The 20,804-nt window shown below is 55.4% G+C and overlaps 1 protein-coding gene across 2 annotated transcripts; it reads left to right on the forward strand.

The window, feature by feature from the left end:
* Positions 1-5,584: 5,584 nt before the first annotated feature.
* CRABP1 (cellular retinoic acid binding protein 1) lies at positions 5,585-11,116 on the forward strand. 2 transcript variants are annotated; one of them, XM_040969426.1, is made up of 4 exons: positions 5,585-5,742; positions 6,289-6,467; positions 8,056-8,169; positions 11,047-11,116. In XM_040969426.1, exons 1-4 carry the CDS (start codon positions 5,673-5,675, stop codon positions 11,095-11,097), a joined length of 414 nt encoding a protein of 137 aa, XP_040825360.1. In that variant the 5' UTR covers positions 5,585-5,672; the 3' UTR covers positions 11,098-11,116. The 2 variants fall into 2 exon arrangements, with proteins under 2 accessions (XP_040825360.1, XP_040825361.1); XM_040969427.1 differs by lacking the exon at positions 8,056-8,169 and having other exon boundaries at positions 5,673-5,742; positions 11,047-11,097.
* Positions 11,117-20,804: the final 9,688 nt, after the last annotated feature.

Consider the following 20,804-nt stretch of genomic DNA (forward strand, 5'->3'; position numbering starts at 1 on the left):
CCACACCGCAGGCAATGTCTAAAATGCAACCTGGCTGAGGCACTTTCCTCTTATGAAACCTGCCGTGGCCCATGTTTTTCGGTGGAAGTGGATTCTATGAAATGCGGATCCTGTAGGATCTGCCGCAGACACAACACCCAAAGGCACTGCTGTGCCCCGTGATGCCCCCGACAGGGGTCCTAAGAGACCTGTCTTCAAGCTGACTCTGCCATTGGCCTCACCTCCAGGAACTTGATCTCCACCCAAGCCCTCCTGGGTGCCCCACATCCTCCTCCTCCTGACAGCCCTCCCCACCCCATCCCCTCCTCCTGACAGCCCTCCCCCATCCCACACCCTCCTCCTGACAGCCCTCCCCCACCCCACCCCCTCCCCCTGACACCCCCCCCCACCCCACCCCCTCCTCCTGACAGCCCTCCCCCATCACACCCCCTCCTCCTGACAGCCCTCCCCCACCCCATCCCCTCCACCTGACAGCCCTCCCCCACCCCATCCCCTCCTCCTGACAGCCCTCCCCCACCCCATCCCCTCCTCCTGACATCTCTCCCCACCTCACCCCCTCTACCTGACAGTCTTCCCCATTTCACCCCCTCCGACAGCTCTCTTCCACCTCACCCCCTCCTCCTGACAGCCCTCCCCGTCCCACCCCCTCCCCTACAGTCCTCCACATCCCACATCCCTCCTCCTGATAATCCTCCCCACCCCATCCCCTCCTCCTGACAGCCCTCCCCCACCACACCCCCTCTTTCTGACATCTCTCCCCACCCCACCCCCTCCTCCTGACAGCCCTCCCCCATCACACACCCTCCTCCTGACAGCCCTCCCCGTCCCACCCCCTCCACCTGACAGCCCTCCCCCACCCCATCCCCTCCACCTGACAGCCCTCCCCCACCCCATCCCCTCCTCCTGACAGCCCTCCCCCATCACACACCCTCCTCCTGACAGCCCTCCCCCATCACACACCCTCCTCCTGACAGCCCTCCCCCACCCCATCCCCTCCTCCTGACATCTCTCCCCACCTCACCCCCTCTTTCTGACAGCCCTTCCCCACCACACCCCTCCTCCTGACAGCCCTCCCCCACCCCTCCCCTCCTCCTGACAGTCCTCCCCCATTCCACACCCCTCCTCCTCACAGCCCTCTCCCACCCCATCCCCTCCACCTGACAGCCCTCCCCACCCCATCCCCTCCACCTGACAGCCCTCCCCCATTCCACACCCTCCTCCTGACAGCCCTCCCCACCCCACCCCCTCCTCCTGACAGCCCTCCCCCATCACACACCCTCCTCCTGACAGCCCTCCCCCATCCCATCCCCTCCACCTGACAGCCCTCCCCCACCCCATCCCCTCCTCCTGACATCTCTCCCCACCCCACCCCCTCTTTCTGACAGTCCTCCTCTGCTTCACATACTTCCACTTCACAGCATACCCCAGCCTTTCTTTTCACCTGCCAAGACCTGTCCCACTCCGCCTGCCTCCCTCTCTTCCCAGAGCCCCCTGCCCTATCCTTCCCCTCCATCCTCACCTTCTTCCTCACATGCTCTACCCTCCTTCTCTCTCCTCCTCTGCCTCAGTTCCCACACCCATCCCCTGTTCCCTGCATGCGTGAGTCCCTTGGTGAAGGGTGGAGATGGGGGGGGGTCCCACCCCTATACCTTCATCTCAGACATCCAGCCACCTAAATCCACCTTACCCCAAGCGGAAGTCAACTCGTGCTCCAGGGCTCCCCACAGCAGCAAATGAGACCCCCTGGGCACCCCTAAAGCTCTGAGAGCCGCTGTGGCCTCCTATGGACCCATCCGGCTCATCTTGGAAGGCCAGGGAAGACTCTGCAGGTATAGCCACTCCCCTTCTTCCCTTGGTCCCACTAGATTTAGGCCCACAGGTGACCCCCAAGTCTCTAGATTTCTCTCCCACCTAGCACGCCAGTTGAACAGCAGCTCCCTGAGACAGGGACCTGAGTCTGGATTGGCCACTGTCACCAGAGCGGCACCCAATTGCTGACTCTCAGAGGAGGGCAATGAGGGTGAGTGATGGAGGAAAAAAGAAGGGGAGCCAGGAGAGATGCCAGGAGCCTCGGGGGGCTTGAAGTGCCCCTGCCCATGTCTCCAGAGGACTGAACCCGGAAATGGGTCCCTCCCCATGGTGGTGGTAGGATGCCTTGCCTGTCTGGAGACTCGGGCCCATCCCCTGGGCTTTGGGTTCCTTGGATATTAGGCCAGTATGAGTGGCCTGCCCCTCTTTCCATGAGATGTCCCCAACCCCTTCTGTCTGTCCTGGCTACCTCTGAGCTTTCACTAACAAGGACAGTGGGGTCAAGTGGATCTTGGGACTGCCTGCTGCCCTTCCTGCCTTTATCCGGTGCCTGGACCTCCTGTCATGGCCACCCCACTCAGCCTCTCTTGTCCCACTCTCCCCCAGGTGACCATCATGCTCCCTCCTGCTCTTTCCCTCTGTGTGTGTGTCCAGGGAGGGAAACATCCTCCCAAACATTCAACTGTGGTGCTGTGACCTGAGTTGCAGTGCTGCACGGTAAACCACTGCTTGCAACTTTGAGTCCAGGCTGCTCCACTTCCGATCCAGCTCCCTGCTAATGCATGTGGCAAAGCAGCAGAAGATGGACCGAGTGCTTGGGTCCCTGCCACCCACATGGGAGACCTGGGTGGAGACTCAGGTTTCTGGCTTCAGACCAGCTCCAGCTGTGGTGGCCTTGTGGGAACCAGCCGACAGAAGATCTCTCCTTTTGTTACTCTGCCTTTCAAAATGGAAACAAAACAGAAAACTATGGTGCCCTCCCGTTGCCGCCTGCCCGAGGCTTCCCTAGCCCATGTGGCGCCCTCATGGCAGAGCCCACCCCCCACGCACACCCGGCATATCCCTGTGAAATGGGGTTTGACAGCAAAGCAGCCCCATCCTTCGCCTCCCCCAGCAGCGACGTCATCTGCAGATCCGGAAATGCAGGGCCCCTTGTTAAAAAGCCATTAAGAATTTCAAGACGACAATAGCAGAGCCTGCCTGCTTCCTGGCTTCCGATCCTGCCAGGCCTCCACAGCTCGTGGTCTGCCATGTGATTGCACAGGTTGCCCAGCCAGCCAACCTTGCTCACACCACCTCCAGCTGGGGGGGGGGGGATTATTCCTCTCTCCTCTCCCACCCTGAGCAGCTCTCTAAGTTTCTTGGGGTCTCCAGGCCAAAGTCCTGCCCCTTTCCCCCCACCCCCCCCCACCCCCAGCCAGGTCCTGGGTCTCCTTTGGAAGACATTAACGCGCCCCCCTCCTCCCCTGCCCTGGGAGACCCTGGGGACATCTCATCACCCCCATTGCCTGTAGAACTCATCCATCTTTCGTCAATCAATGCAGCCCACCTGGCTGCGCCCGAGGCGGGGGAGACATTGACAAGCGCTCAATCACAGCCTTCGGAGAGCTCGGGCGGTGGAGGAGGTAGCCAAGCCGAGACAAGGGCAGGACCAAACGGAGATCCTGTGACTGCAAGGAAGTCAGGAAACAGCGTTTCACAAGGCAGATGCCCGAACAGGGCAAAAAAAAAAAAAAATTCTTCAAGCAACAAGCTCAAATTTAACCTAGTTTCTTTCAATGATTTCTGCAAGAACATATTTGGAGCATCACTTCTACAATACTGTTACAGAAGCTTTTTAAAAAAATCCTATTTTTAAAGGGTCTGGTACCATAGCCTAGTGGCTAAAGTGCTAGCCCTGCATGACTGAGATCCCACATGGCTGCTGGTTCGTGTGCCAGCTGCTTCACTTCCCATCCAGTTCCCTGCTTGTGGCCTGGGAGAGCAGTTGAGGATGACCCAAAACCTTGGGATCCCGTATCCACTTGGGAGACTGGGAAGAGGCTCCTGGCTTTGGATTCAGATCGGCTCAGCTCTGGCTGTTGCTGCTGCTTGGGGAGCAGATGGAAGATCTTTAGGTAGAGTTACCGAGAGAGTTTCCATTTGCTGATTTACTCTCCCAAATGGTTATAGCTGCCAGGGCTGGGCCAGGTCGAAGCTAGGAGCCTGGAATGCTATCTGTGTCTCCCACATGAACGACAGGGGCCCAAGCACGTGGGCCATCTTATGCAGCCTTCTCAGGCCCCCTAGCAGGAAGCTGGACCCCAGGTGGAGCGGCCAGGACTTGAACTGGCAGCCATGTAACGCAGCGTGTCACATGGTAAACGCCTCAATGTCCCGGCCCTGTGTGTCACATTCCACGTGTACGTTGTCATCCTATGAACTGACATTTCAAAATAGGTACCTCCGTGGTAAGACATTCCCAACTGTGAACCAACATTCTTGAAAAGTTTACAAAGACTTTTAGTAAGTGTCTGTTTCAGGAAGTCACTTTAGTAACTCACTTTTAGTAAGTGTCTGTTTATGTATAACCATTTCGAAGTCAATATTATCAAGCAAGATCTACCTATAGAGCTGCGCCTGTGGCTAAAGAACTTGCAGCATTCACAGATGAAGTGCAGTGTATGTGGCACATTACAGCTCCCCAAATCTAGGCAACTTAGAAAATTATGAAAAATGGAAGAACACAAAACGCTGATGTATATCCACTTGCAGGTAAATGTATACGTGTATATTCCATACAGAGACACAAACAGAATTAAGGAAAAACAACCCATTACACCAGTCTCTGGTTTTCTTTTAATGGAATTTTATCGGATGAAGGTGCACAAAGATATCAAGTTTGAGGGGTGTGTTTTTCCCAGAGGAAAAGGGTGTTCCTGGGAGAGAGCATCCCCTGGGTGAAGGAATGGTAGTGGATAGGGGTGGAGAAAGTTCTAGAATTCTGTGCTGGCTGGGGCATGGAGCTGCGGACGAGGTGCTGGATGAAAAGGCAGAGAGAAGTGTTAGCCCTGAGTCCAGACATGAATGCTATTTATTTGGGAGCAAAGGAGAAGCCAGTATACCTCCTCCAGGTGGCCTTCCAGGCCTGCTGTCCCAGGCACACCCGCCTGGTTTAGGGTCCACTTGATGCACCCGTCCCCCCGTGGCGCCCTGCAGTGTGCCCCAAGCCACTCACAAAAGGATGGTGGTCCATGCTCGCTCCTGCCCTGCCAGTTTGGGGACCCACAATCTCTCACAACTTGACTGGGGCGTCCAGGTAACGGGGGGGGGGGGGGGAAGGGAGAAGCAAGCTGGGCACAGGTGGACGGTAAGAACGGGGATGAGGCAAGAGTGACCCCCTTATTCACTGATGACCCCACCCCCGATTTAAAGTCCGAATACGGATATTTTCAAACATGTCCCAAAGTGGAGGGAACAGTTCCAGTGCCCAGTTCCGGACAAGCCTGTCTCTCCTCCTTCTTCTCATCTGAAAAGCAGGAGGACTCCAGTGGCCTGGGAGGTGGGTGTGACACAGGCGCCCTCCGTTGGAGAGCAAGTCCCAAGGCCTGTAACCCCGGGGGTTGGGGGGTCGGACTGGAAGGCCGAGGGGGCGGAGAGGGGGCACAGTGGGCGGGAATTGGGCAAGCCCGGGGCAAGGGGCGGAGGGGCGGGGCGTGAGGGGCGGGGCCCGGGCTGGTGGGTGGGGGGCGCTCGCCCCGTGACTCAAGGCGCGCGCAACTGGGCGCACGGCGCCAGTCTCCGCCTTGCAGCTCGCAACTCGCAGCTCGCAGTGTGCCCGCCGCCCCTGCCCGCTCCGCCTTCTCGCCGCCGACGCCGCCACCATGCCCAACTTCGCCGGCACCTGGAAGATGCGCAGCAGCGAGAATTTCGATGAGCTGCTCAAGGCACTGGGTGAGCCGGCGCCTGGGGCGCGCGCCCCGACGGGGAGCGGGTGGAGGTGGAAGCGGCTTCGAGGTGCCCAGAGCCCGAAGGGAGCGGGCGTTAGGGAACCCAGGGGAGGGAGGATCGATCTCGGGGAAGAAAAGAGGGGAGTGCGATCACTCGCTGCCTGGTTTTCAGACTCACACGGGTCCTCGAGGGGCGCGACCCATGCTGGGCACGCGTTTGCCTCCCCCGACAGCACGGCCTTTATCAAACGGGCCAGATCATAAGCCAGGAGTGGTTCTTGGAGTGCGAGGAGGGGAACAAGGATTTTAAATCGGGATACTTTGAGGACGGGCTGTACCGCTGTGCAGCTCTCGTGGAGCCGCTCACCCTCTCTGAGCCTCAGTTTCCGTATCCTGAAGCAAACAGGGCCAGGAAAGGGAGAGGTGAGGTGGGGGGTGAGGAGAGGATCCATTCTAAGGCCCTGGCATAATACAGCCGGCGATTCCGGGGCGACGGGCGGATGGTGGGAGACTCCCCCTGCCCTGTGTCACGCCCCTCCCCGCCGCACAGGTGTGAATGCCATGCTGCGGAAGGTGGCCGTGGCGGCCGCGTCCAAGCCGCACGTGGAGATACGCCAGGACGGAGATCAGTTCTACATCAAGACCTCCACCACGGTGCGCACCACCGAGATCAACTTCAAGGTCGGAGAAGGCTTCGAGGAGGAGACTGTGGACGGGCGCAAGTGCAGGGTGAGCCCCGGAGCGCGTGCGCCTTCCCCGTGGCCCCCGCAGCCGCCGGAATGCCGCTTGGTTTGCAGCCCCGGGGGGCGGTGGCGGTGAGGATTTGCGCATCCCGGCTTCCTTGAGAATGGGAAGAAAATCCCACCCCTGTTTGCTCCCCACGCCGGCCCTAGGCGGCCTCCCGAGGCTCGGGGTCACCCTCCTCTCCCGCTGGGTCTTTACAGGGATTCGCAGCGCCCCGGGGCGTGTGAGAGCAGGAGGTTCTTGGGCCGCCGCCAAGGCCACGTTTCCTTGTCGCAGGTGGAGTCGCAGCTCCCCTGGGGCCCGCCCCGACCCACCGTGTTTCCATTTCCAGGCAGCCCCAGGGGCTCAGCACCTCGCCCCGCACGGCCGCGCTCTTCCTCGGTCAAGGAACCCGTGCAATGGTTGCGAAAGCAAGGGCGGGTTCTGGCTGGGAACACGGACTCGGTGCCCTCAAGGACAGGATTTAAAAAAAAAATGTCCGCAGAATGGGCCCTTGGGATGGGTTAGTGGATGGAAGCAAGGGGTTGTCTGTTCCTTTTGTCTGTTTGTATTTTGTGGGGGTAAAGGCAAAAATTGCACTTGATGAGGCCAAGGGAAAAATCTGCTCCCAAACCTCTCTCATTTAACAAGTGATGTTCACATCAACCAGCCTTTCCCTGGGGTTTTAAAAAGTAACAAGTTCCCAGGGGAGTCATTTCTTCCACCTGTCCCCAGAGGCTGTGGGCAGGCCACCACCCTCCCCTCCAGGTTGCAGGAGCAGGCTCACCTGCCAGGTCTTCACCTGGCAAAACTAGTATCACTCAGGCTTGAGATCTGAGAAACAAAAGAGCAGGGTGTTGGAGCAAGAGCCTAGAGCATGGGACCCAATGGTCCTGCCATGCCCATGCGTAATGAAGGCACTCCTATGTTAAAAACTGACTATGGGTACATGGGGCACTGCCCCGGCCCCGCCTCAGGCCAGCTGATCCTCACCTGGGAGCAGGAAGACTGCAGGTGGTTTTCTGAAAGGATGTAACCCCTTTCCCACCTCGAGATGTGCAAGCATTTTTAGTTTGGGAGCGCCCGGGGCTGATTTCATAATCATAATTTGGGGGCATAAAAGTGACCCCCAAATCTGTCGTGGGGGTCACATTTGCAGGCTGCTGAGGAGGCCTAGGGTGAGGCAGCCTGTGGAGGTTTAACCAGTGTGGGAGTGTTCTGATGTGACAGGTCTTGGAAAATCCACTTGCTTCAGAAGCCATCCATTTTGACAGAAATGACTCTTGGCTTGCTGCCGTGTCCTTCCTGGGGTGTTAAGGGTGCCTGAGGCTTTGCTGCTTCAGTGAGTGTGTGTTCACACGTGTGCATGCACCTTACATGCGTGTGTGCGGGTGTGTGAAACCTGAGGTGGATTCCCACGCCACGAGATCTGAACGTGAGCCTCCTCGTGAGGCTGGGGGAGACGCTTGTGTGCCTGGGGACAGGGACCATGTGTTGCTTGCCACACAGCCATCATTCTCCCGTGTCTCATTGTTGTCGGGGCTCCCGCTGCCGGGACTGTAATTACCGTCACTGATGGGTTTCCTGCCTGCAGAGTTTACCCACTTGGGAGAATGAGAATAAGATCCACTGCACACAGACGCTTCTGGAAGGCGATGGCCCCAAGACCTACTGGACCCGGGAGCTGGCCAACGACGAGCTCATCTTGGTGAGGATGCCTGGACGTGGGGTCAGGGGAAGTGGTTGTCAGGCCGTTGGCAGCAGACTGGAGTCCCTGTCCCCATCCCAGCCTCCCCTTGGGCTGGGCTGGAGGATCTGGGGGCTCTGCCTGGCAGGTGACACTTACCCCAAGACTCACCTGGCCAGGCCAGGTTAAAAACCCTGGAGTTTTCATCTCCTGCTTCCCCTCTTAACTTTCCCCACACTGTCTTCCAGATAGAGGAGCAGACCCCACCCCAGAGTCGGGGGGGTTCCCTTTTGTGTTTCTGGACTGACTGAGCTTTCCCCCACCCCCACTGCCACAGCCCCTCACCATGCTCCGCCCCACCCCCACCCACAGACGAGGGAAAGGCTCTCTGTGGGTAACTAGGAAATCCCAGCCTTTGTTCTCCCCTCAAGGCGTTTTGTTCTCAGCTCTCCCCTCATTCTGCCAGCCAGGCCCATCGGAGTGAGCGACACCCCCAAAATGCCGGTCGCGAGCACCGGTGAGGTGGTGAGGTGTGCCAGAGACGGACTCCGCTGTCCTCCCATCCCGCCTCTGGGCGCTGTCCTCCTGCTGGAAAACGAAGGGTTGAGCTGGAGTTTGGTTCGCGAGGTCCCTTCAACCCTGCAGTGATCTGCAGCGAGCCCCTGCGTGGGGCTGCCTCTGTGACCTGAGCTGCCTGCTCGCTCACTCGCTCACTCTTCTTCTCTCATCCCTTCCCGGGATGATGTAAAACGCTTTTCTCCTTCCATGGCAGAAGCCCCGGCTTGCTTTGCAACCTGAGCAGTGCTGTTTGCAGGGAAGGGATTCTGGGTGGACTTGGGCAGCAGGCTGGGGTGCTTGGGAGACATGGCACCTCTGGTAACCAAGACCAAGCAGGGAAGGAGGGTAGAGCTGAGAGAAAGTTCCTGAACATAGCTGAGGGCTAAGAAGGGCCAGCTCTGAGCATGTGAGCTCTTTTTTTTTAAGCTGTGTAGTACCTGAGCCATCAGCGTCATGATCCACATTCTGCCAGAACAACTGCACTGTTTCTACATTGCTTTCTGCAATCCTTTTCTTCTCCCTGCCCGCCCCCCCCCCCCAGCTCAGCCAACGCATATGCAAGTCTCAAAGGAAGTATTAATCCTTGGTGTTTGAGGTCCGGAATGTGGGCTTTTGTTTCTCGGATGATGATCATTCATAAATCCGAAATGCAGGCAGACACCGTCTCTGTGTAACGAGAGGTGAATTATTCTCGTTAAGTCGGAATAAAGCTCTTCCAGCGCCAACCATAAATTACCCCTGGGCTGTAACTTGCCTTCCTTTGCAAACTGAGTGTACCCCGCCTCTCCCCATTTCCCCCAAAACCACTCCAGAATATTCTACAGAGAATTTCTTTTGGGAATCACGGAGCATAGTTTACAAGCTGTGAAAAAGCTGTCACGAATGTGGTTGGAAATAGGGAGCCTTTGTTAGCACCACTGAGCAGTCCGAAAGAAAGCTTCTGGCTGACCGATCAGGGACCAGGTCAGCGCCACCAGAGGTGTGCAAAGCTGACCTAGCTCTGAGGGATACGGACATTGGAGATGTGGAGGGATGCTTGGAGACCCTGCCCACCTGGTCTCTCAGCCTGTTACGTACAAACCCCTTACACATAGTCTCGTCCATGCCCCTTACCCCAGAAAAAGCCAACCACTTCCCTCGGGGCCGCTACAGGAGAGACTTATTTTCCTGAAACACAACACGCAGGGCCAATGTCCTCTGAGTATGTCGGGACCCCGGGAGGGCTGGCTCCCAGGCTCCCAGGCTGATGAAGTCCTTCCTGCTGTCGGCCTGGTCCTGTCCTTGACCTCTTACCACACGCCAGACCTGTGGGCTCTGCAGAGATGCTGGTTTCTGTTTTTGTTTTGTTTTGTTTTTTAACGTGCACATTGCTTTCCTCATTCTGCCTCCCTGCCAGAGGCCCTGGAGACCAGGGCCTGTGAGTAATTGCTGGTTTTAAGGAAAACCAAGCCAGCTTCCTCAGGAGCGGTTATCCTATCAGGGGCCGGATGAAAAAATGCCCTCCTGCAGCTGTGGAATGATTGGTGTGTTCCCCACAGCAAAGCACAGAGGGAGTATGCTAACTGCACAGGGCCTTGGGGGGGGGGGGGTCATCTTGTACCATTGCATCTCTGCCCCAGCCCCTACTCCCTGACACTCTCCCCTCCCCAGCTCTGCCACCTGGTCCTAGACAGGCCAAGACAGGACCTGCCATGTTCCTGTTCGTGCAGCTGGCACTCTCGATGCCAACTCTGTGCTCCCGGAGCTGAGAGCCAGCTTCCAGCTGACGGGGGGCTGCAGTGTGGCAGTCAGCCCTGGTGGTTGGTTAATGAAACTCATGGCTCTAGAACCTGTGGACTGGAGAGCCAGTGGTACTTAACTCAGCATCTCCAGCTAGCTCCCAGGCCACAGGTGGCTGTTTCCTGCAAAGCGGCAGCTTAGGTCGGCTTCCTCAAGCCATCCCGTCTGGCTGGTCAGCGCTGGTTCCCAAGACCCACAACACCTTACTCTCCCAAAGTCATCTGAAAGGTGACACAGAACAAAAACCCATGCTGACTCTTGCTGCTTCCAGTTTAATCTTCCACACCAAAGCTAGGGAAAGAAGCTGCATTTCTTCTGCAGCATTCCAAGGTCCCACAGGCAAAGGAAAACTGAGCAGGGCATAGGTCTGCACGCCCCAGTTTCTGCCCCACCAACCGGGAACTCTTTGCATACGTGCGCGTGTGCGCAGCTCAGCAAACTGACCAGCTCTCCTGGCATTGTTAGTGGGCAGCCAGCAGCCTGCCTGATCGTAAGCTGCTTTCATCGTTTGCGCACAGCCCTCCATCCTGACTGCTTTTCCTTTTCTTTTCTTTTCTGCAGACATTTGGCGCCGACGATGTGGTCTGCACGAGAATTTATGTCCGGGAGTGAAGGTGACCAGCTGGCTCCTACTTGTGGCCCTCCTGGAGGAAGAGGTCATATTCTTGCTTCAGCGGCCCGTCCCCTTCCCCTTGTCGACATTAGCGGACCCCTCTGCCCCGCCCCTTTGCCCCTTGACAGTGCTGTAGTGTCCTCTCTCCCGGCCCCCTGCCTCCTGTCTCCCTGGTGCTATGTAGTTGGGCATTTGCATGTTCCCTCAGTTATTAAACTGGTTGGACACATTTCAAGCTGCCTCCCGTCTGCTTTGGATCGCCCCCTTTGTTCCCACACCTGGTGTGTACATGCGTACCTGTGGTCCACCATGCCGGGCTGGGCAAAGTGAAGCTCTGGGCTTCTGCCTGCTGACCTGGGGAGCGCTCTGAGCACACAGCTGGACCCTCCTCCTCCCCACTACCACCCAGACCCGAGGCTGGCTGGAGCCAGAGTGGAGGGCCACCTCCTCAGTGGTGTGAGATGGTATGGGTGCCTTCCAGCAGGGAAGAGAGGGCACATTCCAAAGGGCACATGATGGAGGAAGGGGCTGTGTTCCCAGGGCATTTACAAGGTCAGCGTGAGAAGAACCCACAAAGGGTTGCAGGGTTAGTTCTTTCCAGCCCCCGTCAGGAGTGGCAGCACACATCCACTGCCAGAAGTGCTGCCTGGTGTGTGGGGGAAGGGGAGGTGTGGCCTGAAACGAGGGGATAAGATCCTGCCTGCCTGGGCACCTTTCACTTTGTGATCCACCCACCTGTCGCAGGGCCAAATGCAACTGGAACCCAGAGATCCAGAGAATGGAGAAGAGTCAACCCTCTCAGGGTACAGAGGGTGCCTGAACGTGCTGGGGTGGCAATAACACACAGTGCAGCCAATTTAGAGTTCCCATAGAAATCTGCATTTCTGTTTTTTTGTAAGAGAAAAACCAGGGAGTTTGGGAACTCTGCCGTGTGCTTGGCAGCCCCTGCCCTGCAGACAGGACAGCTGACCTCCGCCTTTGCTGCAGGTTCCACTTGGGCCCCAGCCCTTGTGTGTAGCACCCCTGGCCCTCACAGACACCAAGGGCTCCTGGTGAAGCCAGGTCAGACTTGGCTACCAGCTGTGTTAAGCCAAGGGGAAAGCCAGGAAGAATCGCATCTCCTCCAGCTTCTTACAGGAGGAGCTGGTGCAGAACCTCTAGGGAGAGGGAGGGTTCCATTAGCCCAGGGTGGGGGTGGGCAACGCAGGGGTCCCACCTGAGGGTGAGTGTGCCAGCCTTGGGCAGAAGTGGGCAGCGCGGCTGACATCTGGGCTGTCTGCACTCCACCCCATGGTGCAAGGCATGCCCAGCCTCGTGGCTGCTCTGAATGTGACCACAGTGTGGTGGACAACTCTCAGCTCCTGCTACTGCCCGCGGGGGGGCGCCCTGTTCTGCCATGCTGGGGTGGGAGGGAGGCTGCAGCAGGCTCCGCCCCTTTCCTGTCTCTGCCCATCAGGTCCTTTTTCCTAGGTGACCAGCTCCACAGGCTGTGTGTCCTCTGCCATGGTATGGGTGGGTCTTGAAAACATACTCTGAGTCAGAGAAGTGAGCCCTAGAGGAATGAGAACTGCCAGGAAATTTCTGGCATAGGCAAATTCCTAGATCTGGAAAGCAGACAGGTGGTAACCCAGGAGGCCCGCAGGGAACAGCAGGCTCAGGCTCAGGCATGGAGGAAGCCCTAAGACGGATAGGGCCATTGTTGCCCAACCTCTGGAATACACTGAAAGTATTGAACTGTACACTTTCAGGGGGAGTCTGCACGTTGTGTTGGTTTGTTTCTTGGTGCTCTAACAAACCCTGAGGCCAAGAACTTTATGAAGAAAAGAGTTTGGGGGCTGGTGCTGTGGCACAGTAGGCTCGCCTTCCACCTGCAAAAGCCAGCATCCCATGTAAGTGCCAGTTTGAGTCCCGGTTGCTCCGCTTCCAATCCAGCTCTCTGCTTATGACATGGGAAAGCAGCAGAGGATGGCCCACGTGCTGCGCCCCTGCACTCACACAGAAAGCCTGGAGGAAGCTTCCGATGCCCAGCTTTGTCCCGGCCTGGCCTCCCCCACAGGCCTGCAACAGCAATAACCACTTGGAGAATAAACCAGCAGATGAAGGATCCTCCCTCTGCCTCTTCTTCTCTCTATATAAAACCTGCCTTTCAAAACTAAATATTAAAAAAAAAAAAAAAAACTAAAGAAGAGACGGATACCGCTCGGATCTGGGAGGCTAAGAGTACGAGATGTTTGGCCTCTTGTGGAGACCCTGGGGTTGCATCCCAACATGGTAGCTGCTGTAGGTGTAAGGGAAACGGAACATACAGTGAAACCAGAGCCACCAGGGGGCGGCCAGTCGCATCTCCAAGCTCTAACCTCCACTCTCAGGTTCCATCACCTCGCACCACACAAGAGGACAGCCTGCAGCACACAAACCCTCCCCAGGAAGCAGCCCCGGTCTAACCCCAGCACAGGCTAGGTGGCTTACACCTGACAGCCGGACAGTGGAGAACGCTGGGACAGGGCTCAGCACAGAAGGGAAAATGGCACAAATGGCTTCCGGATCTAGAATCTGAACAAGCCGCCCCCTAACATCCCTCCCCAATTGTCTCTCTCTTTTTCTATTTTAGAAGATTTATTTATTTATTGGAAAGTCAGATATACAGAGAGGAGGAGAGACAGAGGAAGATCTTCAGTCCGATGATTCACTCCCCACGTGACTGCAACGGCCGATACTATGCCAATCCGAAGCCAGGAGCCAGGAACTTCTTCCGGGTATCCCACACAGGTACAGGTTCCCAAGGCTTTGGGCCGTCCTCGACTGCTTTCCCAGGCCACAAGCAGGGAGCTGGACCGGAAGTGCAGCAGCCGGGATTAGAACCGGCGACCATATGGGATCCTGGTGCGTTCAAGGTGAGGACTTTAGCTGCGAGGCTACGCCGCCAGGTTCCCCCAATTGTCTCTTAACATCATCTTGATTTTCTGGTGCGGTGGTTTGGGTCAAATGACCACTAGCAGCCCAATCACAGGGAGACTGAGAGGCTAAAAGGGGGATCATGTGACCTCTTAGCTAGGTGGTTGGGTCGTGGTCAAGGAGACTGAGGGTGCTAATTGGCTAGGGGGGGGATCCTGTGACCTCTTCGTTAGATGGTTGCGGTGGAAGGACACGTTAAACAGATGACGGGTAGAGGAAGCCAAGTGGGTAGATTCCATGACTGCCTTCTGAGCTGCGGCCTGGCCTGGTTAGTGGGAGGTTAAATGCACTGAAATAGGTGACATGTTGGGAGCTCTTTGGATTGCCACACAAGCCACATCCTCCCGTCACGCGGATGCAAACAAATCCTGAGCCCTCTCTTGTGTACCTTTGCTGTTTCCCACGCACGAGGCCAGCGTCTACCTCTGTCAGGGCTCCTGTCCCGATCCCCCGACCAAGGTGACAGCTCTTTGACATGTGTACCTCCCACAGCAGAGTCGCGAGCACAGCCACCCGTTGCATTCACATGTCCCGTGCTGTCATCCCATATTGCCCAGTCTGCATCATGTTCCACCTATCAGCTTTTGCAGCCCCAAAGACCAGGAGTGGGTGCATACACACCCCAGGGTTCCTTTAAATAGGCACAGCTGCCCTGGGCAGCAGACAGCAGCACCCAACCACAATATATTGGGTGCACTAGGCACAGACCAAGGCCCCTCTGAAAAATGAGTGTAAATCGTACAGATCATGCTGCTGAGGGGCAGGAATATGTACTTAGTTTAATTGCTCATTTTAAAAACATCATTTATTTTAAAGACAGAGTAACACTCCCCAGATGACTGCAACAGTCAGGGCTGGGTCAAGCTGAAGTTGGAGCCAAGAGATGCATCTGGGTCTCCCATGTGGGCAGTGGGCACCCACGCACTTAACTGTCATACTGCACCTTCCAGGCACCTTAACAGGAAGCTGGATCAGAAACAGGATGGCCAAACTTGAACCAGCGCTTCAATGGGGAATGCTGGCATGGTGAGCAGTGGCTTAACTTGCTGTGCCACAGTGTCAGTGCCGTTTAATTTCATCATGGCTCATTTATGGGCCCAACACTGTTCTTAATCCACCCCCCCACCCATGCCCACCTGCCACCTCAGAATCAGAGAGAACCAATGCTTATTTTCCCAACTTGCCCTGTAACTCAGTTGATCATGTGACCCAGTCCTGCTCAAATGTGATACCGGGGAAGTCAGCTGAGGGGTTTCTGGAGCCTCTTCCTGTCTTCACCAATTTTCACGACAACAGTTTTGTTCCCCTGGCATCCTTCAAAAGCGACCAACACTTAGTTTGCTTTTGGCTCTCCTACCTTTGGGATATCACTGTGAATGTGTGGATTCAAATATTATACCTGCTGTGTGTCAGTTCATAGCAGCTATTATCCTGATGGATACAAAAAGAAACCTGTCTTTGGTTAGTGGAGCCTCCTCCAATTCTAACCTACACCTGAGGGGCTGGGTGGCCAATGACCCTTCTGCTGGTCACTGGTGTGACGAGTTGCTCCAGGTGCCAGCTGCACATTTCCTCATCCAGAACTGGAGCAGCCATTTCGCCAAGGAAGCCCAGGCCTTCGGGAGACCACGACGTTAGAAGCCACACTCTAGCAGCCAGGAAAGGGTGGGCTCTGCTATTGATTCATCTTAGGTTCCAAGAGACAGGTGGCAGGTAAGAGTTCCTCTGTTTTCCATTCTGAATTACTCAGCTCTTTGTTACTATCCCAGAATACCCGAGACAAGCTGCTTTGGGAGAGGCATGTTTAGCTCCAAATGACTGGATACAGCTCTGGCCAAGCCCCCCTGGCAGACAGCAAAGTTGCAGGGAGGAAGGGTCACCCAGTGGGTCAGGGGCAGAGAGAAAGCATGAGGGCACAGGACCAACTCGGTCTCTCAGAATGAGCCTTTTGCAGGAACTCAAGAGGCCATGCGAGAACAGCCTTCTGGGAGCACAACCACAGTGACCTATGACCCCTCCCACTGGGTCCCATCGCTCCCAATGCCACTATCACTCCATTGCAGCATCCCGAGGACCAAGCCCGCGACACCTGGAGCTCTGGTGCACAGCCAAACACAGGTCCCTTTATCTGCTGCTCAAGACGAGGGCGAGATGCTCAAATGTGGCCAGCATCATGTTTGTTCGCTATCTGAGGATGACACCTCTGCCTTGTCCCTAAGAGACAAGGGGATGGAGCAGGGGATGGAGGGAGACGAAGACTGGGAGGGTGCGGTATTTGTCTTGCAATATAGCACCAAGCTCTGAAGGTGAGCACCCAAGGGAATGGGATTTGATGGACAGTAGTCACCACCAAGCAAATATCAATGGAGATGGGGTTCACATTCCATTCTGTGGTAGAAAGATAAAATAGTTTCTGGACAAAGAAAGAGAGAGAGAGAGAGAGAGAGAGGAAGGGAGGAAGGAAGGAGGGAGGGAAGGAAGAAAGGAAGGGAAGGTGAGGAAAGGAAAGGAAAGCAGGAAGGAGGGAAACAGAAATAAAAATAAAAAGAAAATTCTCCTAAGGCTTCCACAAACATTGCAAGCTGTATGTGTTAGACTTGGGTAATATGCCTTTCTGGGAAAGTTACCTGCCAGACTTGGAACCAAGAACTTAAAAAAAAAGGGGGATGATTATCACAATTTTATAATTCAATTGGTTTTTACCAGAGAGGAAAAACTCATCCACAATGATGGATGAAGAGCAGGGCTGAAATTCAGAAAGTGGAATTTGGCCAAGTTCCCTCGGAATTGTTGCGCTTAGGGGAGGTGGAAGTTTGAGACTTTGGTATTTAGAAAAAAAAAAAAAAAAGCCCAGTGGATTCAGAAACAATGTGCAGGAAAAATTTATGGAGACATAAACACTTATGGGGAACGTAATGAAAAACGAAAACTCAGTGAATGTCTGGGGGAAAATGCAATTCTCAGAAATACATGGAATACCATTCAAGCTCTCCCACCCCCTTTTCCCTACAGTCAGAAAAAAAAAATCCTGGGAAATTCCTCTTCTCACCTCTTTGTGTTTGTTTTGCGATGGATAGGGTGGTCTGGCTCGGTTCCAAGAACAGCACAGGGAAGCCGGGGTGAGCATCCCCTCCCCGGCCCACCAGCCTCCAGAGAGTCATCTGTGCAAAAAGCAGAGCCTGCCACAGCAGGGACAAGCTTGGGCTGCTGCCCGCAGCTCCCCCAGGGCAGCCCTGGCGTCTGCCAGCAGGGCCAAGGCTAGGTGGCTCACTGCAGGCCTCGCCGGGGGTTACCACAGCAGCTGCTGACCAGCCAGGCTGTGGCTGTGTGTCCTAAGATGGGTCCAACTGCCAGCCACACTGGATTGCTACAAATGAGTAGTGATAATTTTTCATGGGAAACAAATTAAAACTGCATGCTTGGCTCTTTTTATGCCAAGAGGAAAAAAAAAGCCCAAAAGTTCAGATCATACACACACCCCCCCAACTGTCAACCGTAGTGACCCGGGCAGAGGAGCCGTCTGTGTAGGGAAGGAATTCAGCCGCACCCAGCCTGCTTCCTTTTGTAATCTAAAACATTCCCATTTGTAAGAAAAAAAAAATTTTAAGAAAAAAAAATTTTAAATACTTATTTACATTGGAAAAGCAGATTTACAGAGAAAAGGAAAGACAGAAAGAATTTCTACTTCCCCAAGTGGCCGCAACGGCCAGAGCTAAGCTGATCCAAAGCCAGGAGCTTCCTCCAGGTCTCCCATGCAGGTGCAGGGTCCCAAGGCTTTGGGCCGTCCTCTGCTGCTTTCCCAGGCCACAGGCAGGGAGCTGGATGGGAAGTGGAGCAGCCGGATACAAACCAGTGCCCATATGGGATCCCAGCGGCACATGCAATGTGAGGACTTTGGCCAATAGGCCATTGCACCAGGCCCTTTTTAATTATTTATTTTAAAAGACAGATTTACAGAGAGAGAGAAGAGAAATCTTTCATCTGCTGGTTTACTCCCCAGATGGTTGAAACGGCCAGGACTGAGGTTGAAGCCAGAAACTTCTGAGTCTCTTATTTGTGTGCAAGGGGCCCAGCCTCCCACTGCTCTCACAGGGACACTGAACTGGCATCCATATGGGGTGACAGTGACTCAGCCAGTGGTTTGACCCGCTGTGCCACAGTGCCCCAAAGTGAGAGATTCTAACTGTCCACGGCTGAACTGTCAGCCTAGGAATCTGAGTTTTTGGCAATTCCAGGTGACTTCTGGTGGAACTGTAGACTAATGGCAGAGATCCCGTGCAGCTCTCACCCTTGAGAACCCCATGGTTTTTCAGGTTCAAGATTTTGGAACAAGGAAGAGAAGAAGTTGGTGCTGTGCAGGTCAAGCTGCCACCTGCGATGCGGACATCCCCCATACAGACACTAGTTCCTGTCCTGGCCAGCCCACTTCTGAGGCAGCTCCCTGCTAACATGTCTGGGAATGCATCAAAAGATAACCCAAGTCCTTGAGCCCCAGCACCCGTAGGGGAGACCTAGAGGAAGCTCCTGGCTCCTGGTTTCAGATCAGCTTAGCTCCAGTCGTTGTGGCCGTTTGGAGAGTGAACCAGCAGGTGGAAGATCTGTCTGTGTCTCTCTTTCTGTCCCTATGCCATTCAACTAAATAAATACATCTTTAAAAAGGAAAGGAAAAGAAATAGTCCCTTCAAGAGGAAAGGAGGCAGAGGAGACCTGGGGACAGTTACAGGCCGGGCCAGATGTGGCCTCTGTGGTTCCCAGCATCCTTCCCACCTGAGACTCTCTCCCTAAAATGTGCAGCAACTCGGGGGCTGAGGCAGTGGTGAGTACTATCACTCTCCCCATTTTAGACAGGAGTATTGAGGTTCTGAGAGACCCTTTGAGCAGATCACCCTGTTTGTGAATGGCAGAGCTAGGATTAACCCCCAAGCTGCCAGACTGCGCAGCCAACACTGTGTGCCCCAGCTCAGCCACCAGAGACAGGAAGGAGGAGCGTGTGTGTGTGTGTGTGTGTGTGTGTGTGTGTGTGTGTGTGTGTGGCTTCAAGAGGTTGAATAGCTTCTCAGAGAGGAGGAGGGAAGCGCCAAACATCCGATAAGGGCTGCCTGTGCTCCGGGTGCTGAGCACGCAGCAAGCGATGCTGTTTAGAACACTGGTAGATCGGTTTGTTTTATTTCAAAAGCGATCTGGAAAGAGGAAAAAGACAGGTGCATGCTTGCCCATTTGCTGTTTCACTTCTCTCAAATGCCTACAACGGCCTGGGCTGGGCTGGGCACAAAATAGGAGATGAAAACTCAATCTGGGCATCTCCCCTGTGGGTGGAAAGAACTTCACATAGGGACCCAACTGCTACCTCCTGGGGCGTGTGTTAACAGGATGCTGGTATGGGGAGCAGGGCTGGGACTCGAACCCAGCCACTCCAGTATGGAATGTCGGCGTCCCAGCCTGCATCTTAACCACTGGGCTGAATCCCTGCCCCCACAGATGGTTACTTCTAACCCTACAGGAAGCCAGCTAAATAGATCTTAGGTTTACCCATTTCACAAATGTGAAAAACTGAGGCTCAGAGAGATGAAATAATTTACCCAAAGGGAATATAAATATTGCTCTTGGAATTGAACTCAGATTTTCCACCTGAACAAAAGAAGCAGAGAAAACAAAAAGGGATGGGGGAAGACACGGCTGAAGGGGTGTGTGTGCTCCCCTGGTCTCTGGAGGCGCTCCTGTTTCATCAGTCCACATGGGGAGGGTTCCTGGGGGTCTCTCAGAGGGAAAGCCCTGGCTCCTTGCTCCCTGCCCGGCCCTGCCCAGCTCCCTCCAACAGTAGGGTTTCCCTACCTTGGTGGACAGGTGTCAAGTTGCACCCAAGCTCCGCAGCTCTGGCTTTAATCAGGAGCTCCAGTGGGTCCTACAACCTGCAAGTCACCCTCATGGAACTCAGCCAACTTCTCTTCCCTCCAGGCCTCCCAGAGAAGGACCTCTTGTCCTCTGGCACCCTATGCCATTCAAGGGCCCCTTCTTTGGAGCCTTGACTGCAGAGGCCAGGGGTGGGGCGGGTGAGTGTGACCCATCATCCCACCACCAGTCTCCTAGCAGTGTGGTGGTGTGGGGCTCACCTCTTTGGGGCAGAGAGGGTGGGGATTGTCTCCTGGGGTGCTTCAGGGGCGAGGAGGCTGGGATGGCAGGAGAGGGAGTCTGTTCTCTTCCTACCCATGGGACAGAGTGCACCTGTGCAACTGCGCCTTGTCTGGAAGCGGCTCCTGCACCTGCTCCCTCTCCTTGCGCAATCTGCCTTGCACTTGGGGACACAGACTGGGAATCGCAACAGGAATTGGCAGAGGCAGGAGCTGCCACACGGCGGGCTCAAGGAGAGGGGGATTACCGTCCTCCTGGGGGGCCAGGCCACAGGGAGTGGACATCCAAACCAGGACTTGAAGGATGTGGAAGGGAAAGGATGGTTCTGGATACTGTTGGAGCCCTGGGTGAGGAAACGTGTGGCCGATTCAGCATCAGCCTGGCATTCATGCACATGGCTGCCTCTTTCTGAATGAGGAGAAGGGACCTCCAGGCAGCCACAAAAAGCACCTTGGTCCCCCCTCACACATTGCCCGAACTGTGCATTGATACTAGCATATTTTGTCTGTCCCCTCCTGGTCACAGACTCCCCTGTTTGTCACTATGTGGTGAGTCCATGTGTGCCTAAACCATGGCAGTGTTGGCTCAGTCATCGCCAATCAGAGAATTAGACTCTTAGTGA

The sequence above is a fragment of the Ochotona curzoniae genome, unplaced genomic scaffold (assembly GCF_017591425.1).
Source record: "Ochotona curzoniae isolate NIBS_2020 unplaced genomic scaffold, NIBS_Ocur_1.0 scaffold_4701, whole genome shotgun sequence".
In the NCBI taxonomy this organism is placed as follows: domain Eukaryota; kingdom Metazoa; phylum Chordata; class Mammalia; order Lagomorpha; family Ochotonidae; genus Ochotona; species Ochotona curzoniae.